This window comes from Sardina pilchardus, chromosome 16, assembly GCF_963854185.1.
Source record: "Sardina pilchardus chromosome 16, fSarPil1.1, whole genome shotgun sequence".
Lineage (NCBI taxonomy): Eukaryota > Metazoa > Chordata > Actinopteri > Clupeiformes > Clupeidae > Sardina > Sardina pilchardus.
In genome coordinates this window covers 563104-584727 of record NC_085009.1, presented here as the reverse complement: position 1 = coordinate 584727, position 21624 = coordinate 563104, and the positions used below count along the sequence as shown (strand labels likewise).

At 43.7% G+C, this 21624-nt stretch overlaps 2 protein-coding genes across 2 annotated transcripts; one reads left to right on the top strand and one right to left on the bottom strand.

Moving 5' to 3' along the window:
- The first annotated feature begins 372 nt into the window (after positions 1-372).
- mepceb (methylphosphate capping enzyme b) lies at positions 373-10870 on the top strand. Its single transcript, XM_062516561.1, has 5 exons — positions 373-1097; positions 1250-2876; positions 6866-7084; positions 7588-7711; positions 10124-10870. The coding sequence occupies exons 2-5, from the start codon at positions 1287-1289 to the stop codon at positions 10177-10179; spliced, it is 1989 nt and encodes a 662-aa protein (XP_062372545.1). The 5' UTR covers positions 373-1097; positions 1250-1286; the 3' UTR covers positions 10180-10870.
- A 3012-nt stretch (positions 10871-13882) lies between these two features.
- Positions 13883-19324, bottom strand: LOC134060454 (arachidonate 12-lipoxygenase, 12R-type-like). The gene is made up of 10 exons (XM_062517182.1): positions 19181-19324; positions 17594-17691; positions 16633-16755; positions 16169-16272; positions 15743-15915; positions 15480-15623; positions 14981-15184; positions 14742-14828; positions 14416-14585; positions 13883-14051 (listed from the first exon to the last, which is right to left on the bottom strand). The coding sequence occupies exons 1-10, from the start codon at positions 19322-19324 to the stop codon at positions 13883-13885; spliced, it is 1416 nt and encodes a 471-aa protein (XP_062373166.1).
- Between the last annotated feature and the right edge of the window lie 2300 nt (positions 19325-21624).

Here is a 21624-nt window from a genome sequence, read left to right as displayed (position 1 = left end):
GGGGTGTCCGTGCCAAATCCCCCTTTCTTAGGAAGCACCTAAATAAACAACACGGAGCAACGCCTGTGAAAATGTAAAACATGTTATACCAATTTCAACTACGTTTACATTTTATAATATGAGGTGTTTCGTGAATGTGACGCTCCTCTGAACGAAATTCAATAAGATATTTTGTGTATAACATTGGTGCAGGCAGAGCCTGGGATACCTATTACAAGGTAGGCGGGAACTGCCTGCCCATGCTTGTCTGGTAAAAGAAACGATTGGCTTATACTAGGAGGTCAAGAAAGAGTGTCGTTTTTCATTGGTTCGGATGACTGCTCGTTAGTCTCAGCGAGGGTCTGTCGAGAAATATAAGAGCGTGGCTACACTCCATCTCAGAGAGATACAGGAGTTCTATCTCCCGAGTACTGATCCTCAGACTTAGGAGAAAACGAGCTGACTAGCATTCATGCACACACTACATTTCAAGAGCCGTGCCTTTTCATCTCAGATATTTTTTTCATAAATCGATCTTTCGAGGAATATTATTCAGATTTAGATTTTTAATTACCGCGTACTTTATTATGAAGCACGCGGAATCAGGATACTTGCAATGCACGCTTAAAATCTGTCGTGAGGACAGCTTGACGGGTGTGTTTTTCTGTCTTTTTTAGAGAGCACCCACGGGAGGGGGCACGGGGCAGGCAGGCGCAGCTCAGCAGTGGCAGAGGCGGAGAAACGGTCGACCAGGCAGTGCCGTATGTGTGAGAGAGGGAGGGGGGCAGTGTCTGTATCCGTGTTTATGTGCCCAGCTCTTCTCTAGAGGTAGCGCATTATTCATGAGACGGAGTGACGTCTGCGTAACAAGGGCGGTCCTATGCTAATGGACGTAGCCCAGTACGAGCCAGAGGGGGCAGCATCTTGCACAAGCACGCAGGGGAGAGTGTGGGTCATAGTGCTCACCACAGGCTGAGTGTCACCTCAAACTCATACAGCCCAAGGAACCGTATGTGAGTGTGTGGCTGTGTGTATGTTGGAGGGGGGCGCATACAGGAGTCATCTGTACTAATTTGCTGATTGAGAGCAAACCAGGGCACACATTCAGAAGACAAAGAGTAAGTATAGGAGATTTGTCAAGAAAATCTGCCTGGTTTAGTTGTTTACAACTTGGCTGATTCCCCTGTGTCCCTCTTACTCTCTCTCTCTCTCTTTCCCTCTCTCTCTCTCTCTCTCTCTCTCTCTCTCTCTCTCTCTCTCTCTCTCTCAGGATCACTGCACACTGCAGCCAGGGATGATCATGGGAGATGCTTGAGATGTCAGTGGAGAACGAGACAGTTGTGAAAGGTGATGGAGGTGGGGGCTCTCTCTCTCACCTCCACGCCCCTAAAGACATGCACCCTCCTAAAATGGTGCCTGGAGGGGAACCCGTAGCCCCTCTGTTGGCCAGTGTTGGGCTCACAGAGGGTGGCACCATGGGGGTGTGCATGGGGGGGAAGCCCCTGCAGCCCAAAAACGGCCTTCAGGCTCCCCAGCCAGGGCCCCAGAAGCTGGCCAAGCGGCGCTACAGCATGAACGTGAGCGTGCGGCCCTCTGCCGGCCCAGCCAAACGCCGCCGCCGTGCCTCGGACAGCCAGCCCGTCCTGCCCTCTCACTTTCTGCTCGGCGGGAACATTTTCGACCCGCTCAACCTGAACAGCCTGCTGGACGAGGAGGTCAGTCGGGCACTCAACGCTCACACACCTGAGAACTCGCCACTGCCTGCCAAGGGCCGCGAGCCGGTGGAGATTCTTGTGCCTAAGGACATCACAGATCCACTCAACCTGAGCGGGCGTGGCGGCGGGGGAGGGGATGGGGTGCTGCTCTCGCCCCTCAAGAGGAGGAGGCACCGCAATCGCCACCATGCGATGGGACCCCCAGAGCAAGCCGACTCTGAGAAGGGGAAGCCTGCAGGCAGCGAGCCATGTGGGGTAGGGGTGGTGAGGGCAGGCACAGTTCCGGAGGAGCCCAGAGGGGGCGCTGTGTTGCCCGGGCTGAACCAGGTGCAGGACTCCCCTCTGCCGTACGAACTCAACACGTCTATCAACTGCAGGGACGAGGTTGTTCCGCCCATATTGCCACGGCGACATTCGCAGTCTGGCCCTAGCTCAGCATCACAGCCACGCCTGCCTGGGAGCATAGATCCTGCCCCCTCTGGACAGCCTCCCTCTCGCTTTAGAAAGCGCAGGCGCACTGTAAGTCGCTCTGAGCGCCTGTCAATCACCCCGACACCAACCATTGGCCCTAGTTCAGACAGGACGAGCAGCCAAACTTTCCAAACTCCAATTGTAGGCGGGGCCAAAGGAAGCCTCCACACAAGCTCCTCCCAGCCTTCACAGAAGCCACGGAAACCTCAACGGAAGTACAAGTATGGCAACTACAGTCGCTACTATGGTTACCGCCGGCCAAGCCTTCTGGAGGACCCACGGCTAGCTGTGCTAAAGCCCGAGTGGTTCCGCAGGAAAAAAGTTTTGGACCTTGGCTGCAACACTGGCCATGTCACTTTGGCCATCGCTAAGCACTGGGATCCCGCACACATTTTGGGCGTAGACATTGATGGGGGGTTGGTGCGCTCTGCGCGGCAGAATCTGCGCCATTACCTGTCCGAATTGCAGCCAACGGGGGGCCCAAACCATTGTGCTGAAAAGGCGGGGAAGGAAGGCAACCATTCGGACAAAGATGGGAAGTCTGTGGGAGGGGTGTTCACTGCGTTGATGGACCTTCAACTCACAGCGGCGTCCTCTGCTGTTCGGAGGCCGTTCCTGGTGTCGTTTCGAGTCTGCAGAGGACCCATCACTGCACCCCTGGTTCCAGAAGCTTCACCAGCACGCTTCCCTCACAATGTGTTTTTCATGAAGGTAAGGTCATAACCCAGCGATCTTGGTGAACACTGCTTCCTTTTTTTTCAGGAATGGAGAATAAGGCCTCTTGCTGCCTCAATGGCTTTCATATCTCTCCACATCGTCATACACAACACATCAACACGTGCCAATACGCCATCACTTACTTACTCACCTCACTTATTGCCTAAATAAAGCAGCACACATTAATTTAATGCAATCTCCCACTGGCATACATCACCACTAACTGGTTTACGCCTTTCTGTTTGGAAGACAAAACATTGGCTTTAAGTCACTAGAATGAGTGAGCGCACAAGACTAGATTGGGGAAAAGTCCCTTCGTTCTCTGTTGAGTAATCTTCAGTTTTAGTATTGCAACACATCCAGAGACACTAGATTAAATTCAATCTTTATCCGTCTCTTTTTCAGATAGTGCACTCAGAAAGTGCTGTCATTCAAAGCAAGTCATGACAGCACACACTGTCCTACACTTCTGGTAGCTACTTTTGCATGGCTGGATTGATTTGTTTGGTGCTTTCAGAGGTTCATGTGGGGCTAGGTCATAAGATGGAGGTTTCTTTGTATGTGTGTGTGTGTGTGTGTGTGTGTGTGTGTGTGTGTCTGTGCATGCATGGAAGAAGTAGGAGAAGCAGAACTTGTAGGCTAAGGTTTGTAAGGGATATATGTGCCTTGCTCTCGCCCTGTATGTCATGGTATTGTGGGGGTCTTCTGTGTTTTTTTCTCACTCTCTCTATTGGACACACACTAAGGGGGGCTAAAGCCTCTGTCTGAGTGAGTGAGAGTGTGCAAGTGAGTGGGTTAGAGGGGGAGGGAGGGGGAGTGCAAATTGCTATTACAAAATGGCCTTTCATGGGGAAACCTAGCAGACACAGATAGGAAAATGTCTGCCTTTTAATCTCTGCTACTGCAGCAAGCAACCTGTCACTGTACACTCACATTCTCTCTGCCACACACTCATACACGCATGCACACACACACACACATATGCAGAGTCGTCAAAATGTGTGTCTGTGGTTTTAGAGTGTAATGCTTTGTGCTGTTCAAGACATGCTTTGCATGAAGGCCTGCACTGTCTTGCAGCTGTGAGAGTGTGTGTGTATAGCGTGGACAGCTGTTGGCACAACCAGTGCCCCCCCCCCCCACACACACACACGTCAAGCCTTGCCATCTCTCACGCCTCATGACATGGACCTGCAATCGGATGCATAGTGTTTATGTTCAAGCATGTCTTGTTATTGTTGCACATGCAACGCAAGAGTGGAATTTGATGAGTAGCTGATGGAATTCCCTCCTTATAACCCCCCCCCCTCCCCTCCCACCGCCTTTCCATCTCTCTCGCTCTCTCTTGCTCTCTCTCGCTCTCTGTCTCGAGGCTAGAATGGGGGATGGGTGTATTTGCAAGGGACCTTGGATTACAGCTGCTCAAGCCAACTTCCTCCCTCTCTCTCTCAGTACTCACTTGCTCTTTGCTTCATGATTTCTCTGCCTTGGTCTCTCTCTGTCTCTCTTCCTCTCTCGCTTTTTCTCCTTCTCCCCTCTCTTTGGCTCTCTAGTCTGGTTGGGAAGCCAGTAGTGTGTTCATGCAGCCACACCTCTCCAACGCCAAGCATTTACAAATTTCCAGTCCAGGCCCAGAAGGAAGTGTGCGTCTCTCTGTGTGTGTGCATGTGTGCATGCGTGCGCGTACGTGTGTGTGTGTGTGTGTGTGTGTGTGTGTGTGTGTGTGTGTGTGTGTGTGTGTGTGTGTGTGTGTACGTCTATACGCTCATGCTTTTTTCATCTGTTGTCACATTACATGACCACTGAACAATGCATTTTCTCTCTCTCTCTCTTTATTGCTTTCACTCTCTCTCACACTGACACACACACACACACACACACACACACACACACACACACACACACACACACACACACACAATGTAGTTCAGTTGAATGTGGGTCAGGAGTTTGCTCACCCTGTTGACTTTCATAACATTGCTATGTCTCATCCTGAACCACAGTCAGTTCTTATCTAATCAGAGGCCCAAAAACACTCAGGGGCTCAAGTAAATAAACGTAAACTCATCCCTACACACACACACACACACACACACACACACACACACACAGAGAGAAACCAGAAAACAGAGAAATCATCATTGTGAAATATGTAATGAGACTACTACTACTTGATGTTGTCATAAGTAGATATCATAGTGGTGTTAGCTGTTTGAGGGGTGGGATGTGAACTGGAGGAGTTGTTATTGGACTTCCCAACTTCCTAATTCAAGATATGGCCACCTAGAAATCATTAACTCAAGTTCATTTCTAAGATCAGCAGTGTTACTGCTGACCTTAGATAAACGGTCACCTTCTCTGTGCCATGTCTGTCTCTGATATTGTTTGTCTGAGCGTGTCAGCTTGAAATGCAATGATTTATGACAAAGTGCTGTCACTGTGGTCACATGTTATGCACTCTCACTTGTGCAATTTGTAGCTCTTGTAATGTAGGTGTGATTATTATGTAGTTGTTACAGTGAGATGTGTGATTGTGATTGTTGTTTGTATTGTTTGTTGATATATTTGTTTTGGTTGTCTGTCGGGCCTTTTTTAAGACATAGACTACCTGACACAAAATGTTCTTCTTTTTGATGTTTGTAGCATTTCCTTTAGTAACTGGTCGCAGTGTCTAACCTGATATTTTCTCTATTGTGTTGCATTCTTGGGCACCATGTGTCTGTTAGGAACATACACATACATATTCCTACAACAGCATTACCCTGTTCAAGACCCTCATGGGGGTCGTGTGTGGAAAAAATACCACATTTTAACCATAATTAATTAATTAATTAATTTTAAACATCACTTTTAATCCAGTTTGTTTAATTTCCATTCCCCACGGACAGTGTTGTTCTCACTATACATTCGCTGTCTTGACAAGTGTCTATAAATTGGTAGTGTTGGTGTTAATATTGGTCAGTATTTTTGTTAGTAATATTTTTTCTCTTTTTTTATGGTCAGGAATAGCTGGTATGAACATGATGCTATTACCTTAAGCATTTGTAAGACCTGTGATGGATGATTAAGTAGAAACCTCATCGACTGCCTGTAGGGAAGACTCCTATCTCAGTCTAATCTAAAGCAGTAAAGCTAAAATGGAATGTGTTATTCAGTCAATGGGTAAAAAAGTCCAGGGAACAGGATTATTCTGAGGGGTTGTGACTCAAAAAACATAACAGTGTTTATTAATCTCAGCGGGTATGATTGTTTTAGCCGTCCATGAGAATGAGAATGAGAAAACGAGAATGTGACGGAATGGAGAGCAAGTTGTATTTTTACCATTCCTACCCCACCTTGCCTGGTATCACCTGACTCAATGACTTTGTTTCAATATGTGAGGAAAGTCTGGGCACTCTTCATTGGGAAATGTTTCCAATCCTAACATCGTAATGGGCATGGGATTTTGCATTAAAGAGACCCTATGCAACTTTTTCATGGTCATAAAATCGCTCAGAAATCGTTGTTTTGCTTGACTGACCAGTCTCATCGAAAACAGTAATATTTCCTCCCGCCCCCAGTGTCCCTATCCGCTATTGCAACCTTGCAGTTTCTGCAGTAGACGATCGCTATATTTATATACAGCCTTTATATGTATTATATACACGCTAAAGCTGTCGGGGAAGCTCTGCAGAGAAATATGCAAGCATAAAACGAGCGAAAACGAAAAACGAAACCGAAACCAGAGATGAAATCGCCAATCCTGCATAGTTCCTCTTTAACTCAGTCAGTCAGTCACATTCCTAACTTTACTTCCTACTTTGTCTAACTATTATAAACTGATAATAAATTGCTTTGGCATTCAGGAAACATTGTATTTATCTTTGCTGTAAGGCTAGCTGGCAGGCTACTCTCCACCACCCCACCCCTTACGTTTTTCTGCGTGTCTAAAGAACTGGAGCCCACCCCCACTCCCTTCCTAACGGCGCCCTCTGTCTTCCCCACAGGAGAATTACGTGCTGGCAAGTGAAGAGCAGCTGGCGGGCCAGCAGGAGGAGTACGATGTGATCCTGTGCCTGGGGCTGACGCTGTGGGTGCAGCTCAACTGGGGCGACGGGGGCCTGCAGCGCCTCTTCCGCCGGGCTCACCGACAGCTCCGCACAGGGGGGCTCTTCATTCTCGAGCCCCAGCCGTGGAGCAGCTACAGCAGGAGGAAGAGACTGTCGGTACGGAGGGGTGGGGGTGGGGAGTGGTTAAGAGGGATAGATGGAGAACGGTACAAGAAATTGGTGACAGAGTAGGAGGAAGGTATAGTGAGGAAGAAAAAGATTTAAAGCAATAAGCAACTTCAAGAGGTAACCACGGCAGGAGGAAGAAACTTTCAATATGGAGGGGGAGAGATGGAGAGGAGAAGAGAAGATTGATCTTTGGGATTTCGAGGGCTAGCAGGAGAGAGATGGAAGGAGGGAGTGAGGTGGGACAAAGAGAGATGGTGAAGGTGACAGTTGGGGGAATAAATGGCTTGAAGAAGGCAGAGGGAGGCAGGGAGTTGCATGTAAAGGTCAGATACTAGTAATACCACACACATGCTGATGAACAGATCAAATGGAGATACACAGCTAGTTGGAGACAGGACTGGGTGGAAGAGAAATAGAAGATTGAAAAAGAAAAGGCCTTTTGGAAGGAAATAGTGACATTTTTCCTTTCTCACTCTGTCTTTCTTTGTTAGGAAACCACCTACAGAAACTACTGCAGTATTCGTCTGAAGCCGGATCAGTTCACCAGCTACCTGACATCAGAGGTGGGCTTCAGCAGCTATGAGCTACTGGGGACGCCAAACAGCAGTGCCAGAGGTAGGAACAACGCCGTCTGTATAGATCAGGGTCTCTCAACAGGGGCGCTACAGTTAGTTTAGTGTGGTGGTCATTATTTTTAACATGTAAAACTTTCATGGTTTTCAAATCTTTTCAGTGCAAAAGTAGTCTAACTGAAGTAAATATGTCAAGTGCAGGGCTGTACAGTGCGAGCAGGTCGTCGCAAATGCGACAAAAAATATATTAGTGTGAGTAGAAAAACTTAAATGCGTACATTTGCATTTTGCTCCTAAAATGAATCCACACCAAGTGGATCAAAGTATAGCCTATCACAATTTTCGCGCATCTGTATAGGCCTACACATTTCAGAGTTGACAACTCTTATGCACCTGGCTGAACACTCATGCTTTTAGCATCAACCTTGCACTCTCACACACATGCAACAAATGTCACTCCAAATCCATTCTTCTTTTTCTTCAATCCGTTCGTTATCAGTTGGTGACTATGCAGCGATTACCGGTGAAATGGTAAACCATGATAAAATGTTGACTATAACAATTACCGTGTTCATTTCAAGTATTATTATTATCACGGTTGATAAACACGGTGTGGAAACCGTGTGTTAAATTCCTCCCAGCTACACCCGAGCCTGCATTTGACATAGGCCTGGTAGACTTCTATGAAACAAAAATGGTATCCTACTGATTCTGTTCTCTAAATGATGGATTTAACCACGATTCAGTGTAGGCTACACCTGCTTTAAAAAGGCGGAACATTTTCATCGCAAATGTGCGCTGTATCGTATACTCTGCGTCTTTTTATGTGGGTTACATTCACATTAAATCTAGGCTATTCCACTAACGTTATCAGGAGAATACCATAGCCTAACGTTTTATTTTGAGCACTGGTTGTCACTCATTGGATATAACAGATATACCAAACTCCAAGACAACTCATGGTAGAATAGGTTAAGCACCCAGCCAATTAAACATGACCAAGGAAAAAGTGAACGGGACAACTCACAATGCCATGCTACGGTAGGCTACCTAAATCATAGAAGTTAACATTGCTGGACACTCATCATTTCTATTATACCAGAAATATTTGTCTTTACATTTGCTAGTTTTTTGAACATTCATGTTTTCATTTCATAATGAAAACATGTATCCTTGAACTATGCGTGACTAAAACCAGTGAAACTAAATCATTATGTTCACGTAGGCCTACGGTACTTTTTAAAGTGACAGGCACTCAATTAGGCCTACACACCACCCCTGTAATATCATTAAAGACAAGTGTAATCAATATGAAGTATTCAAATTACTGAATATTTTAAGCTATAAGTAATTATGCAGATCCTAAAATGCTATAAATTGTAAACAACATGTATACAAATTCTGAATTCAAAATATGAAATAGAAACCAGACAAGCCATTTTCTGTGTGTGTGGAGGGTTTGAGCAGAGACTAGGATTGCCACTGCTGTGAATGATCTGTATCCTGCTTAAAGCAACACTTCACCGTTTTTTCATATTAAACTATGTTATTCCCTTAACTAAGACGAGTTGATACATACCTCTCACGTTTCAATGCGTGCACTCACTGGCTCTGTTGCGCGGCGCTACGGTGATAGCACTTAGCTAGCCCAATGCTTTCATTAGGATCCAAACAACAGAGATGAAGTTAGAAGCAACCAAACACTTCCATGTTTTCCCTATTAAAATAGAGTTACACAAGTAGTCACACGACCAAGTATGGTGAGACAAAATAAAACGTGGTGCATTTCTAAGCAGGTAAAAGGGATAACTATATTGTGTGGCAGAATAACATTGGGAGCACTTAGACTCTGCGCAGTAATATCCTCACTCCAAAGTGAAACTGAAAGTGAAGAGTGAGGATATTACTGCACCACAAAATATAGTTATCCCTCTTACCTGCTTAGAAATGCACCACATTTTATTTTGTCTCACCATACTTGGTCGTGTGACTACTTGTGTAACTCTATTTTAATAGGGAAAACATGGAGGTGTTTAGTCGCTTCTAACTTCATCTCTGTTTGGATCCTAATGAATGCATTGGGCTAGCTAAGTGCTATCAAAGTTGCGCCGCGCGCCAGAGCCAGTGAGTGCACGCATTGAAACGTGAGAGGTATGTATCAACTCGTCTTAATTAAGGGAATAATTTGTTTATCTTAGAATAATAGTTTATTTGCATTATCACTGAATGAGCTAACAGTGATGCTAACAGGGCATGGTGCCACGTTGCTATTTTATACCACTATCAATGCTCAAAATAGAATTAATTACACTGTGGTAGTGTGGTGAGGGTTTCTAAAGACAAAATGATATATATTACTCTGTATTCATATCTATGCTTCTATCCATTTAAGACGCATCTTTGCTTCAGCTTTCTCATTCTCATCCTAAAACCATTTTCTTGTGTTTCACTGCAGGATTTCAGAGGTCTATTTACCTATTCCACAAAGGTCCCTCCTCCAGCCGGAAGTAACACGCCAGGAAGAGGATTTCAACCAGGAAATGATCTATAGGATCCATGTGAATGTGTGGACACCATGCACTGGACAAGGACCTCCATCTGAAAAAGACGCTTTTCACGGAGCTTTGCATTTCTACAGAGACAAAGGGAGAGCGAATAGACTATGCTGACAACTTCAATTATCTTGCACTGCAATTTTGGCTTGACAGAGACAAGGACTCAATACACAGCTCAAGACTTACTCTGCCTACTAATACACACACACACACACACACACACACACTTTGCACACTTTCATACTGACATGCATACACCTTGCTACAAAGAAATCATTCTTAACCCTGCTAAAGCATTTTGCTGTCTTTGGGAGGGAGTGCAGTTTTAATCTGCTTTTTAAGAAACAAAATGGTGCCCAGAGGATGAACAGTATTCCTCCACTCCACAGAGTTTGGAGTGTCCCACGGAAACTGGGCCAAGGACCTCCTCCAGACATAGACAGAATCTCACATCTGGTACCTGGTGTGTGTGTGTGTGTGTGTGTGTGTGTGTGTGTGTGTGTGTGTGTGTGTGTGTGTGTTTGCGATCGGAATCCTTATTATCACAAGAGACTTGCACAAACACACTTTTTGAAGCCGTTGTTTTTGCTTTCAGTGTTAAGATCCATTCTGATGTAATTGGTGGATTAAATGATTTATCAAAAGTATCTCCGCTCATTTTGATTAGTCTCTGTGAAATACCCAGTGGTGTATTGATATCTTTAGTTTGAACCCCTCCTCTCTCTCTGACTCTCTTTCTCTTTGTTGTTCAGAGGTAGATTATCTTAACAGACATGGATCCAAACTGGCAATGCATTATTATACAAATGCATAGAACTGAGACAGCAAAATGCTCTTGATACACTCCCTCGGAATGAGAATGAGGAATGCAGAGCAGTTGAGGATGTTCTGGAATTTCAGAATGTAGAGCAGAAGGTGTTGCCATACCCACAAGACCCATATTGATGAGGACACAGCAAAGACGAGAGTGTCCCCCATGGAAAAAAAGAAGTAAGAGAGGAAAAACAGTCTACTGGAAGACAGAAAAGCTATGTATTGGGATACTCAAAAGTAATTGCCCCATGGTACAAACCCAGCTGTTCCCTTTCACCTACAAAAATAGATCAATGAAAATAGATCAGTGACTAGTGGCTTTGTTTTGTCGGAAATGCGCTGAATGAGGTTGCACTAGTCAGCCATGGCTTTTTTTTTTATTATAGACAAGAGGATTTTTGGAGGTCAGTCATGAAGCTGTATGCAAGAAGAAGAAAGAATAGAGGATTTTTAAAAGAAGTTGTCATGGCCATGAGTACAGCATCCATTTTATTTTTTATTTTTGGAACTGTTTTATCACTGTGGTGGTATAACCTTAGAGTCCAGTCCTAGTGGGCTCTAAATAGGAGTGATTTATGTTGAGAGTTCATTAGTGTCAAAGCTGCAGTGCTTGTGTGAGTGTGAGCGAGTGATCTCTCAGACAATGATACCTCATTGTCTACTTATTATTCAAAACAAATGTTAATATTCTTTTAAAAATCTATCTTAAACTGAGTGCAGACAAAAGAATGCCATGAAGACCAGGTCAAAAGCCAAATAATTCCCATTTTATAATCCCATATAACATTTTACAGATTAACGTCACAAAAAAACAGTCACAGAACTATCACAAAACCGGATTCCAATGCACTTGACTGACTAGACTAGATTAAAGAACTGTGCAACCTAATTAAATCTGTCGTCTGGGTACGCTGATATAAAAATGTCTTGTGGAAAATAAACTGAATGCAAATCTGATGTGGCCTTTCTCCCCACTTGGCAATTTGGGTGGTTAAATTTACTGAGGATGATAATCAAGTACTTCACAGTAAATGAGCAGGAACAATGCAAATAGTAACATCTGTCCTCAATCATGATGTTACTGTTTAGCTTCCTGATGACCTTGTAGCATCTAGTGGTAGTTTGTTGAACTGCACTTAATCAAAAAGTTTGGAGGAGTCCATAAAGACCTTTTCAAGAGCAAGACAAGAGCATTTCTGTCTTTCTGCTTCTTCAACTCATAGAATAACTTCGGCCCTGACAACATAACAGCATAGCTCCAAAGTCAGCTATGTCAGACAACCAGGAAAGGTGTGAGTGTGAATGAAAAATATGTGAAAAAAATGTGTGTGGGGATGGTGTGTAGAACTGTGTGTGTGTGTGTGTGTGTGTGTGTGTGTGTGTGTGTTAAATAGTAATGCTGTTTTCTATTTTTTCTGGGTCCAGGTAGGTGTAGGGCCGCTTTTTCTCTTTGTTTCTCTTCTGTATCTTCTCACTGATCTCGGTCAGCTCCTCCTTCAGTTGGTCAGTCAGGGACACCACCTCCGGCTCAGAGAAGTACTGCTCAGAGTGTTTCCCCAGAGACACCTGATGGGGGGGCATTATATTTATGTGAGTATGGCTGTCTGCCTGTGCTTGTGCTACAGTATGTATTGTGTGTGGGGATGGTGTGTAGAACTGTGTGTGTGTGTGTGTGTGTGTGTGTGTTTGGTGGTGGTGTTGGTGGGTTTGTGGGTTGGTGGGTGGGTTAGATGACTTACAAAGTCTGCACCCTTCTTGCTGGAGATCCAGGCACTGGCCATGCCCCAGACAGAGGTGTTGATGTCGGGGAGCGTGTTCAGGAGGTCAGCTTCTGTGATATCATCTTTGCTTTGTGGCGCTCCAGACTGCAGTGAGTTTGGACTGTTGGGAAGCCAGCCCCCAAAATCAAACTGAAATCACAACAGCAAAGTCAATAAATAGTGTGTGTGTGTGTGTGTGTGTGTCAAGTCAAGTCAAGTCAAGTCAAGTGTGTTTATATAGTGTATTTCATATTAAAGGTCATTCAATATGCTTTACATAACACAAGCAAGCAGGAATAGCTAATAAAAGCATAGAAGGGCAATAGTCAAAGAATAGTTTAAAAAGTAAAGAAGAAAACTGAAAATAAGAAAACACACTAGCACACACCAAAAAAAAAATCAAATTATTCCACCTGAAAAGCATGTTTTTGTGAGCCAGGTGTTAAAAACTGAAGTCTGTAAAAACAAAGCTTCCCTCTGCTGGTTTCATTCTCTTTGTTGACCAAACTTCTAAATGAAATAAGAGAGAAAAGGAGTTGAAAGTGCCAGAAAGGATAGGCTAAGCAGGAGCGGTGCGAAAAGTGGACTTGCTTGAGTAGGAGCCGCAGTCTTACTGGCTGGGTAAGGGTGTGTGTGTTTAGTACTCTTTCTAGAGATATGCTGATGAGATAATGCATGTACAGTATACTTGTGTGTAAGAACGCTTCACTCACATTTCCGTTGTTCAGAGCAGAGTGTTGTGCCGTCATTGTAAAGATTACCATCGTGATAAACTTGGCAACCTCTTCGGTTGATTTGAAGGAATTGGGGATATCTAAGACAGTGGGAGCGGGTTAGATCTAAATAACGTTCGAAAAAATTAGATCAGTCCTCTAAAACTATTTTTACGCTCCATGAATGGAGTGCTTTATTTGCGGACCCTGTTCTGTTCTTCAAAGTTGCTGGCTTTGATCTTGCCCTGCCATATTTACCTGCTTCTATTTGTGTATTGCTCTCGCCTACCTCTTCCTCCTCTTAACTGCATATCTTTCAGTTTCTCTTTCTTCTGTCTTTTCTAAGTTTCTCCTCCCGCTCTGGTAGGCTACTTCATTTCTCTCTCCCTCTCATTTCTTTCTCTGTCTCTCTGTTAATCTCACCAGTGCTGGCCTTCTCCAGGAAGCCATGTTTGTAGATGTCTGAGATCCAGTCCTGCAGTTCTTGATCTACTGGAACCTCCATATCAGAGTAGAACACAGCTATAACACCCTTCACGTACCTACACACACAAAACACAAAAACACACACATTCATGAGACAATATATATTCTGAACTGAACAAGGTGATGCCATTAGACTGAAATGGAGATGTACTGTATGCATGTTGCAGCCCCCCAGACTGAGCTTAGAACTTTATTAAGCACAGGGGCAATGTGGTGAAGAAGAAATCCCAAATTCTATTTCATACGTTTCTATGCATTGCAAAAGGGCACCTGCTACAACTAACATGTTGGAATGAAGGTAAACCTGTATCCCAACAGATATATTAAAGGTGGAGGTACCTCCTTTGCCCCTCAGTGATGATTGGATCTAAGTTATTTAAAAGTGTTCTCTCATTCTGATCTCTCACTCCATGCCCTTACTTGCTGAGGGCACCCCACACCAGCAGACCGTCGTCTCGGTAGTAGAACTTGGGCACTTCGTCCATGCCACGTTCACGGATGTCCTCTGGCAGACAGAGAGAGCTGTACTTCAGGTCATCCATGGCTTTCTTCATCACCTCCACCATGCCAGTGCTACCTGTGGATGTGTACTGAGAGAGGGGGAGGAGGAGGGAGTGTGGTAGAGATGGATAACCAGTGCTGTGAAGTTCCACATATTGGAAAGAGACAAAATCAAATCATAGTATTCCCTTCCCATTTTGAGTACAGTGTTTCAACTCCATAAAGTCACACATGTAGAACCATACCATACTGATGGCTCCCTTCTCAGAGATTAGCTTCTCTCGGCCAAGAGTGTTGGCATAGAGTGTGAAACGCATGTGTGGAATCAGCAGCTGCAGAACAAAAAGTGATGACGGACCCCCTCAGTGATCGCGAGTGGTAATGTTGGATTATTTTGCATTATATGGCTTGGGTATACTATTAAAGAGTATCTCAACCTAGACCTGTGAAGGTAACCTCTAGTTTGCTTGAGGAGGGAGGATACCTTGTAAATGGGGTGAGCTGAGGACAGATTACGGAGTGTTGCGATGATGTAGGCTTCTGCCAGAAGGTGTGTGCGCAGCAAATGGAAGTTGAACTGGTGCTCAATGAAGTCAGCAGCCCGCACATGTGTCTTGGCCAGGAGCCAGGCCTCCTCTTCATCACTGGGCAAGAACACCGGGATTTTTTCACCAGGCTCCTGCTGGAGCTGAAATCAGAATCAAATCAACTCTAAACAACTTTTGCAATTGAGTGTAAACCCCTCAATTCAAACTCCAGCACACATACAACTGACACTGGAGGTTCTTTACCTAGAAAATGTATTTTGGATACGTTTTCTCAGTAAACTACCAGAATCTCCCAGAATTCTCCTGATATATTCTCAGATGAATTGGAATGACACTGTTCTGTCTTGATATGTCCATCTTTTTCATTCAGAGAGGAACTGTTTGTGTGCCCCGGCTACCCTCCCATATCTGTGCTTGTGTGCCCGTGGTGTATACCTGGATAGCGATAGGTAACAATTTGTGCGCCTTGTTTTTGAACAGCAGGCAGAAGGGTGCTGGGATGTACTGAATTCGCATGTTGATGACATTCGGGTGCACCTCAGCCAGTCGGGAATAGTCACACAGGAAGATATTGCCATTCTACTCAAACAAGCACACATTGACCACTTTTAGCCAATAAACTCAATATACCCAGATCCTTTTTTTTTCTTATACTCTGGCTAGCTTTGTGCCTTTACTTCATTAACAATGTAGACTACCTGTATTTCCTCTAGCAGTGTACTTCCTTCCAAAAAAGGTTTCACCATGTCCGCAGTGCCTGCAAACTTTTGTAGAGACGACATCTGGCAGCGTTGGATCATCATGGGATTGGCCCCATTGAGAAGCTGGTACCCGAAGAATTCATCGTCTTTCCAGTGCAGGGTCACATAGTCTGGATTGGAAGGACGCACAAATGTACTGTATATTGTGTAACAGTGAATTACATCACGAGATTCTTACAATACTTGTAATAGTCTTACAACATGTCACATTCAGAGGATAAAGTAGACAACATGTAGTATAGAAAGGCTAAAGCTGCCAATTAGATGGTAGTTTAAATTTGTTTCAATTAATATCTTCAGCAATAAGTCCCATTATTTGTATGCAGCAATTTTGAGAATAGGAACCATATTCAGAGGTTCTACCAAATAGTTGGGTCTTGTAGCACCAGAAGACCTGTTTTATATCATCCAGCTTGCCCCATGGCTTCTTGCTGGTGGCCAGGAATTTAATCTTGAGTTCAGCCATCCTGCAAGTGTGAGAACACAGACAAGAGATCACTTGGGAGGCAGATAACTGATTCATACATCTCATAACTCCACTCAATGTGATAATGATTCAGTAATGATGGTAGATATGTTGCTCAGCTTCCAGATTTCTTGGCCAAAACAATACGTTTGTGTAATAGCAGTACACTGTAGCAGGATAAGAAGATATGATGAAGGACACCATGGGTTTTTTTGCTCTGTGAACTCCACACATGGGATAGTATAGAACCAGATGATCTTCAGTGTGGTAAAGTAAAGCGCATCACCAAACTCAGTCAGCCTCCACTGGCCAAATGAGGAGATTTGATGATGTCAGGTTAAAAGGGTAATCGTGATCTTACGTAATCGTGGTGGTGAACCGCAAGTCCAAGCGCTTGTCAAGGGAGTAATGAAATTCAGCAGGGAGCGCCTTTGGGTCCTCTAATGCCAAGCAGTGGGGGAGACCCTCTATCAGCTCTTTCCACCTGAGGCATACACAAAGACAAGTCAACAGAGTAAGTAAACACACACGCCCACGTGCGCGCACACACACACACACACACACACACACACACACACACACACACACACACACACACACACACACACACACACACACACACACACACACACACACACACACACAAACACACACACACACACACACACACAGTCATTCGTACAAAATAGTACATACTCAAATTGTTGTTTTCGAGGCTTTTAGCCGGTGTGCCAAAAGGGCAGGAATTTCATTCTTCAAAGTCAATGCTTGCAGGAAGTAGGCAAACACACACACACACACACACACACACACACACACACATACACACACACACACACAGTCATTCATACAAAAAAGTATAAGTAATACTGTACATACTCAAATTGCTGATTTCGAAGCGCTAGCTCTTTCAACCTGTGCTTCATAAGGGCAGGAATTTCATTATTCGAAGTCAATGCTGGCAGAAGGTAGACACACACACACACACACACACACACACACACACACACATCATCCACATTGCCTCATTACAGATAATTTCCAATTGGATACTTTTTAGATTACATTTTTGTTAGGATCTATTGGTTAGTATGTAATGGATAGCAACAGAACGTTCATTAAACAGACAACAGTTTCATATCTAATGGTCATTAATAAAGCATCTCATAAACACAGCTTCTGAAGCCATATTAACATTGCAATACAGTAACTTACCTTTCCCCTCTCGAACCAGTAAAATCTGTCTTTCCTTGACCCAAGAATAGCATGGGAAATGTAGTGTCTCCTTTTCGGGCGTCTTCACCTTCACCATTAGACAGTACCAGTCTTGATCTGGCAAAAAGAGATACTGCTCCTTGTCCAAGCTAATCAGGTGCACATTACCCAGATTGGCAGGGCACTCTACTGAGTACTCCTTTTCCTGTCATGTAACAATGAGATGAGAGAAAAATCAAACATCTTACAAGCATTAGTGCAAGACTATTACTCATTGTAATAATGACTCTTAAAACACTAAAGAGTTTTTTGGCATTTTAAAATAATGTTTCCAAAATCATTTCAGTGGTTCGTCATTTCGTAACAGGGTGAACGGCACTATGGAAGTTTACCAGATAGGGTAGAGGATCTGTACAGTAGTTCGATGGAATGAGACATAAGAAACTAGGCCTACTAATTTGACTTGCTTAGATGTCGCAATTCATCATACTTTCATAAAATCATGCAACATGCTATACTCTACTTTGTATGTGGACAGTGTTGTTTGCTGGATAAACAAATAGCGTGTGTGCGACAGAGGAAAAGTGCTTTAGTGTTGCTTTACTGCTATACAAATATTGTGGTTCTTCTATGCAAATCAGGTCTACCTCCTTTTACAAGTATAGGCTACTCAAATATGGCCTCGTCATCATAAAGAGGCAGGTAAAAAAAAACCAGCACACAGAGGTTGATGCTAGGCTACTGTAAGATAAGTTAAGTAAATTATTTGTTAAAGCTGCCATTGGTAAGATGTTTCTGATCATGTTCACTGAAACAGTCAGTTTTAGGGGGGAAAAAACACGCTTCTACCTCCATCTAGAGACTGTTATTTGTTTTGCAAAAATCCATCGCTCCACGGTTGCTCTGATCCAACAAGGGCAGGGCTGTATGATCATTGGCAGATCTGACTGTCAATGACAGTTTGTGTACAGTCACTAACAAGCACATACTCGATGGGAGGGTGCTCAGTGGTAGTGGAGGAGGGGCATGAGAGTCCCCTCAATCTGCCTTACCAACTGCAACTTTGTTTTTGTTTAGTAATCTTAACTTAACATAAGTAACGTAAAGTTAAGTCAAATATAGTTTGAGTTTCAAATTGCAGTGAGGATGAGAAAATACAATCCTGTGAACTTCTGTGTCTCTGTTCAGTCATTTCAGGCCTTGTACACTGTTTCAACATATTTTAACATGACTTCAGCATCAGCCTCTGTGTGCGATTTTATTTTTCACCTGCCTAATTAAATTCCAAGCACCATGCTTGTATCCACAGAGCTGAACCTAATGCACAGATGCCATCTTCGAGCCAGTGCTGTCATCATAAAGCCGTAAATTCAAATGTGCTACATGTGTGACTACAGTCAAAGTGAAAACTGTACATCGTTTTAAACTTTAAGTATAGTAGGCAGCATGGTTTCTCTATGGTTTTATCCAGCAACTACATTTCAAACTTTTCTTCTTACCAAAATGATCACAAAATGTATTTGTAGAAATTATGATGATTGCATGTTCCAGCCTTGAATTTGGTCCTAAATCAATATCTTTCTGTGATGCAATGTAGAAGTCTTGACTTTTGTAGAAGTTGACTTACTTCAACTGGCACCATTTTGAGAACGATATTCAAAGATATTGTACCCCATTGAGGTCTCTATCCTTACCACACCACTGCTCATCTCCGGTGCTTTATTGAGTTTCTTGCGTTCACTCTTTCCCTCTGTCCCATAGAGGGTGATGAAGATGTGGTCAAATGTGCCATGCCACACCTTACCTCCAGTAGTTACTGTCACCGTGTATGTCACCATTACTTCATACGGAGGTGTACACCTGACTAACCAATACTCTACAGTGCACTCTATTATACCTGAAGCAACCTATACTCTATCTCTTAACAGTAATCCACCTATACTAGAATAAAAACATCACTACTCTGTGTCACTAACTAGCCCTCGCCTCCTCCTTCCTAGGTCTCCTCTTTTATCTCTCTTTTAGGCTTACCTATCTTATATTATGACACACACAGAGAGAGAGAGAGAGAGAGAGAGAGAGAACCTCCTCTCAGTATTTTGACCTGCTGAAACGTATGTTTCATTTGACAGCCATATGTAATTTATTCTGTACTTAAAAGCATTTGACATCATATTGCAAATCCTTGTTATAATAATGTAGAATGTTGTTAGTTAGTAACGTAGTGCAAGCACTGAGACGTGGGTGTAGGTGGAGGTAACCTACTGTATTTCATTGCTATTTCATTCAGGAGGAACAGGAGCCATTGCTTATCTACCGCCTCAAGTTTGTTTTAATGCATTGAGCAATATATCTGTATTGCCATAAAGATTTCCCACAGCCCTAGGACATATTCTAGCCAAATGCTGAATGCTATTCACTGGACCAAAAAGTGGAACCTGTGTTGAGCAGCTGAAGCAGATCTCATCACGTTCAGGGAAGGAAGGCAGAGGTGAGAGGTAGAGTTTTGGTGAATGACTCAGTGATAACAGTAGCGCTGTGTCAGCAGCAATGACACTGATACAGGTGCTGGTCATATTAGAATATAATTTTTAAAAAAGTGGATTTATTTCAGCAATTCCATTCAAAAAGTGAAACTTGTATAATGTACATTCATTCCACAGAGACTGATGTATTTCAAATGTCTATTGCTTTTCATTTTGATGATTACAACTGACACCTATAATGAAAAACCTACAGTATTTCAGAAAATTAGTATGTGACACTGTAAGGCAAAACCAGTCACTTTGCGCTCGATGCTATATTGAGAAAATCCACGATAAACAAACGTACAGTGTCGACAGTATAAAGTCTACACTTTCATATCGTGAACAAATTTCACGGAAAACCATACGCTCTGACTTTTAAACCCGCTGAATATTCAACACATTAGCACTCATTCCGTTATCCACGCCGCTTAAAAATGTTTTGCGATTTTCTCCCCTTTTGGCATGTGTAACTTGCGTTGTGTGGAACCACCGCGGTCCAGCCCTGCACACGCCCAGACTCGAACCCGCGAGACAGCAGCACCTCGGATCGGGAGCCAAGCGCGCTAACAATCCAGCTAAAAGCCCAGGCTCCTAGCTTTCATGCCAGCAGCGCTCTTGAAGCGTCGGGGAGTGAGGTTTACTAACGTTCTACAGCATAGCTAACCAGCTAGCACCCGTTACACATGTTGTGACGGGAGAACAACTTTGGTTATCGTAACGATAACTTTTGTAATACCCACGATATACATATCGCTGTAAAGCTTAGTTTGTGGCCGTTCATTAATTTTGCACATTTTACCAAAGCGACTGGTTTCGTCTTGCAGGGTCACATATTGTGAAAAGGTTCAATCTAGGACACCTGGTGCCACACTGTAATCAGCTAATTAACTCAAAACACCTGCAAAGGCCTTTAAATGGTTTCTCAGTGTAGTTCTGTACACAATCATGGGGAAGACTTGATAGTTGTCCAGAGTAGAGTTGCACCAATATGGAATTTTAGGGGCGATAATGATAACCGATATTTATCGGTTTGTTGTGGCCGATACCGATACGATAACCGATAATATTACTCTTGGAGAAAAAAAAATGGCAAAAATGAATAGGGGACAACATTTATGGTAATAGCTTGGCATCACTTGTCATTACATTAATGGTGATGACATATTGTCCACAATTTTGTTGTCTGTGGGGAAGTTCCCAGAGAGGCATATGGTAGCCAACATACAGAAGCTGCTACAAAGACTTGTGTAATGGAGGAATGGGGGATTCAGGGAAAGGTGACATTACTGATGGTGCTGCAAACATGATGGCATGTGGAACTATGCTGCAACTGAGACACAGCATTTGTATCGCGCCTTAAACCTGCTTGTAAGGAAAGCTATGGCTCAGACACAGGGTCTTGAAAATATCAGAGGCAAGGCCAGGAAGATTGCGGCCTATTTCAGAACAAGCACTTGGATGCATTGTCTGCCCTAAAAGAGGCAACAGTGGAGCTATCATCAGAAAAAAACAGTGTCTGGCTCAAAAATTGTTCCCCTGGTGAGAATGCTGAGGCAGGAAACCACCTCCAAACAGCGGGAGGTGAAAGGTGAGATGGCAAAGCAACTTTG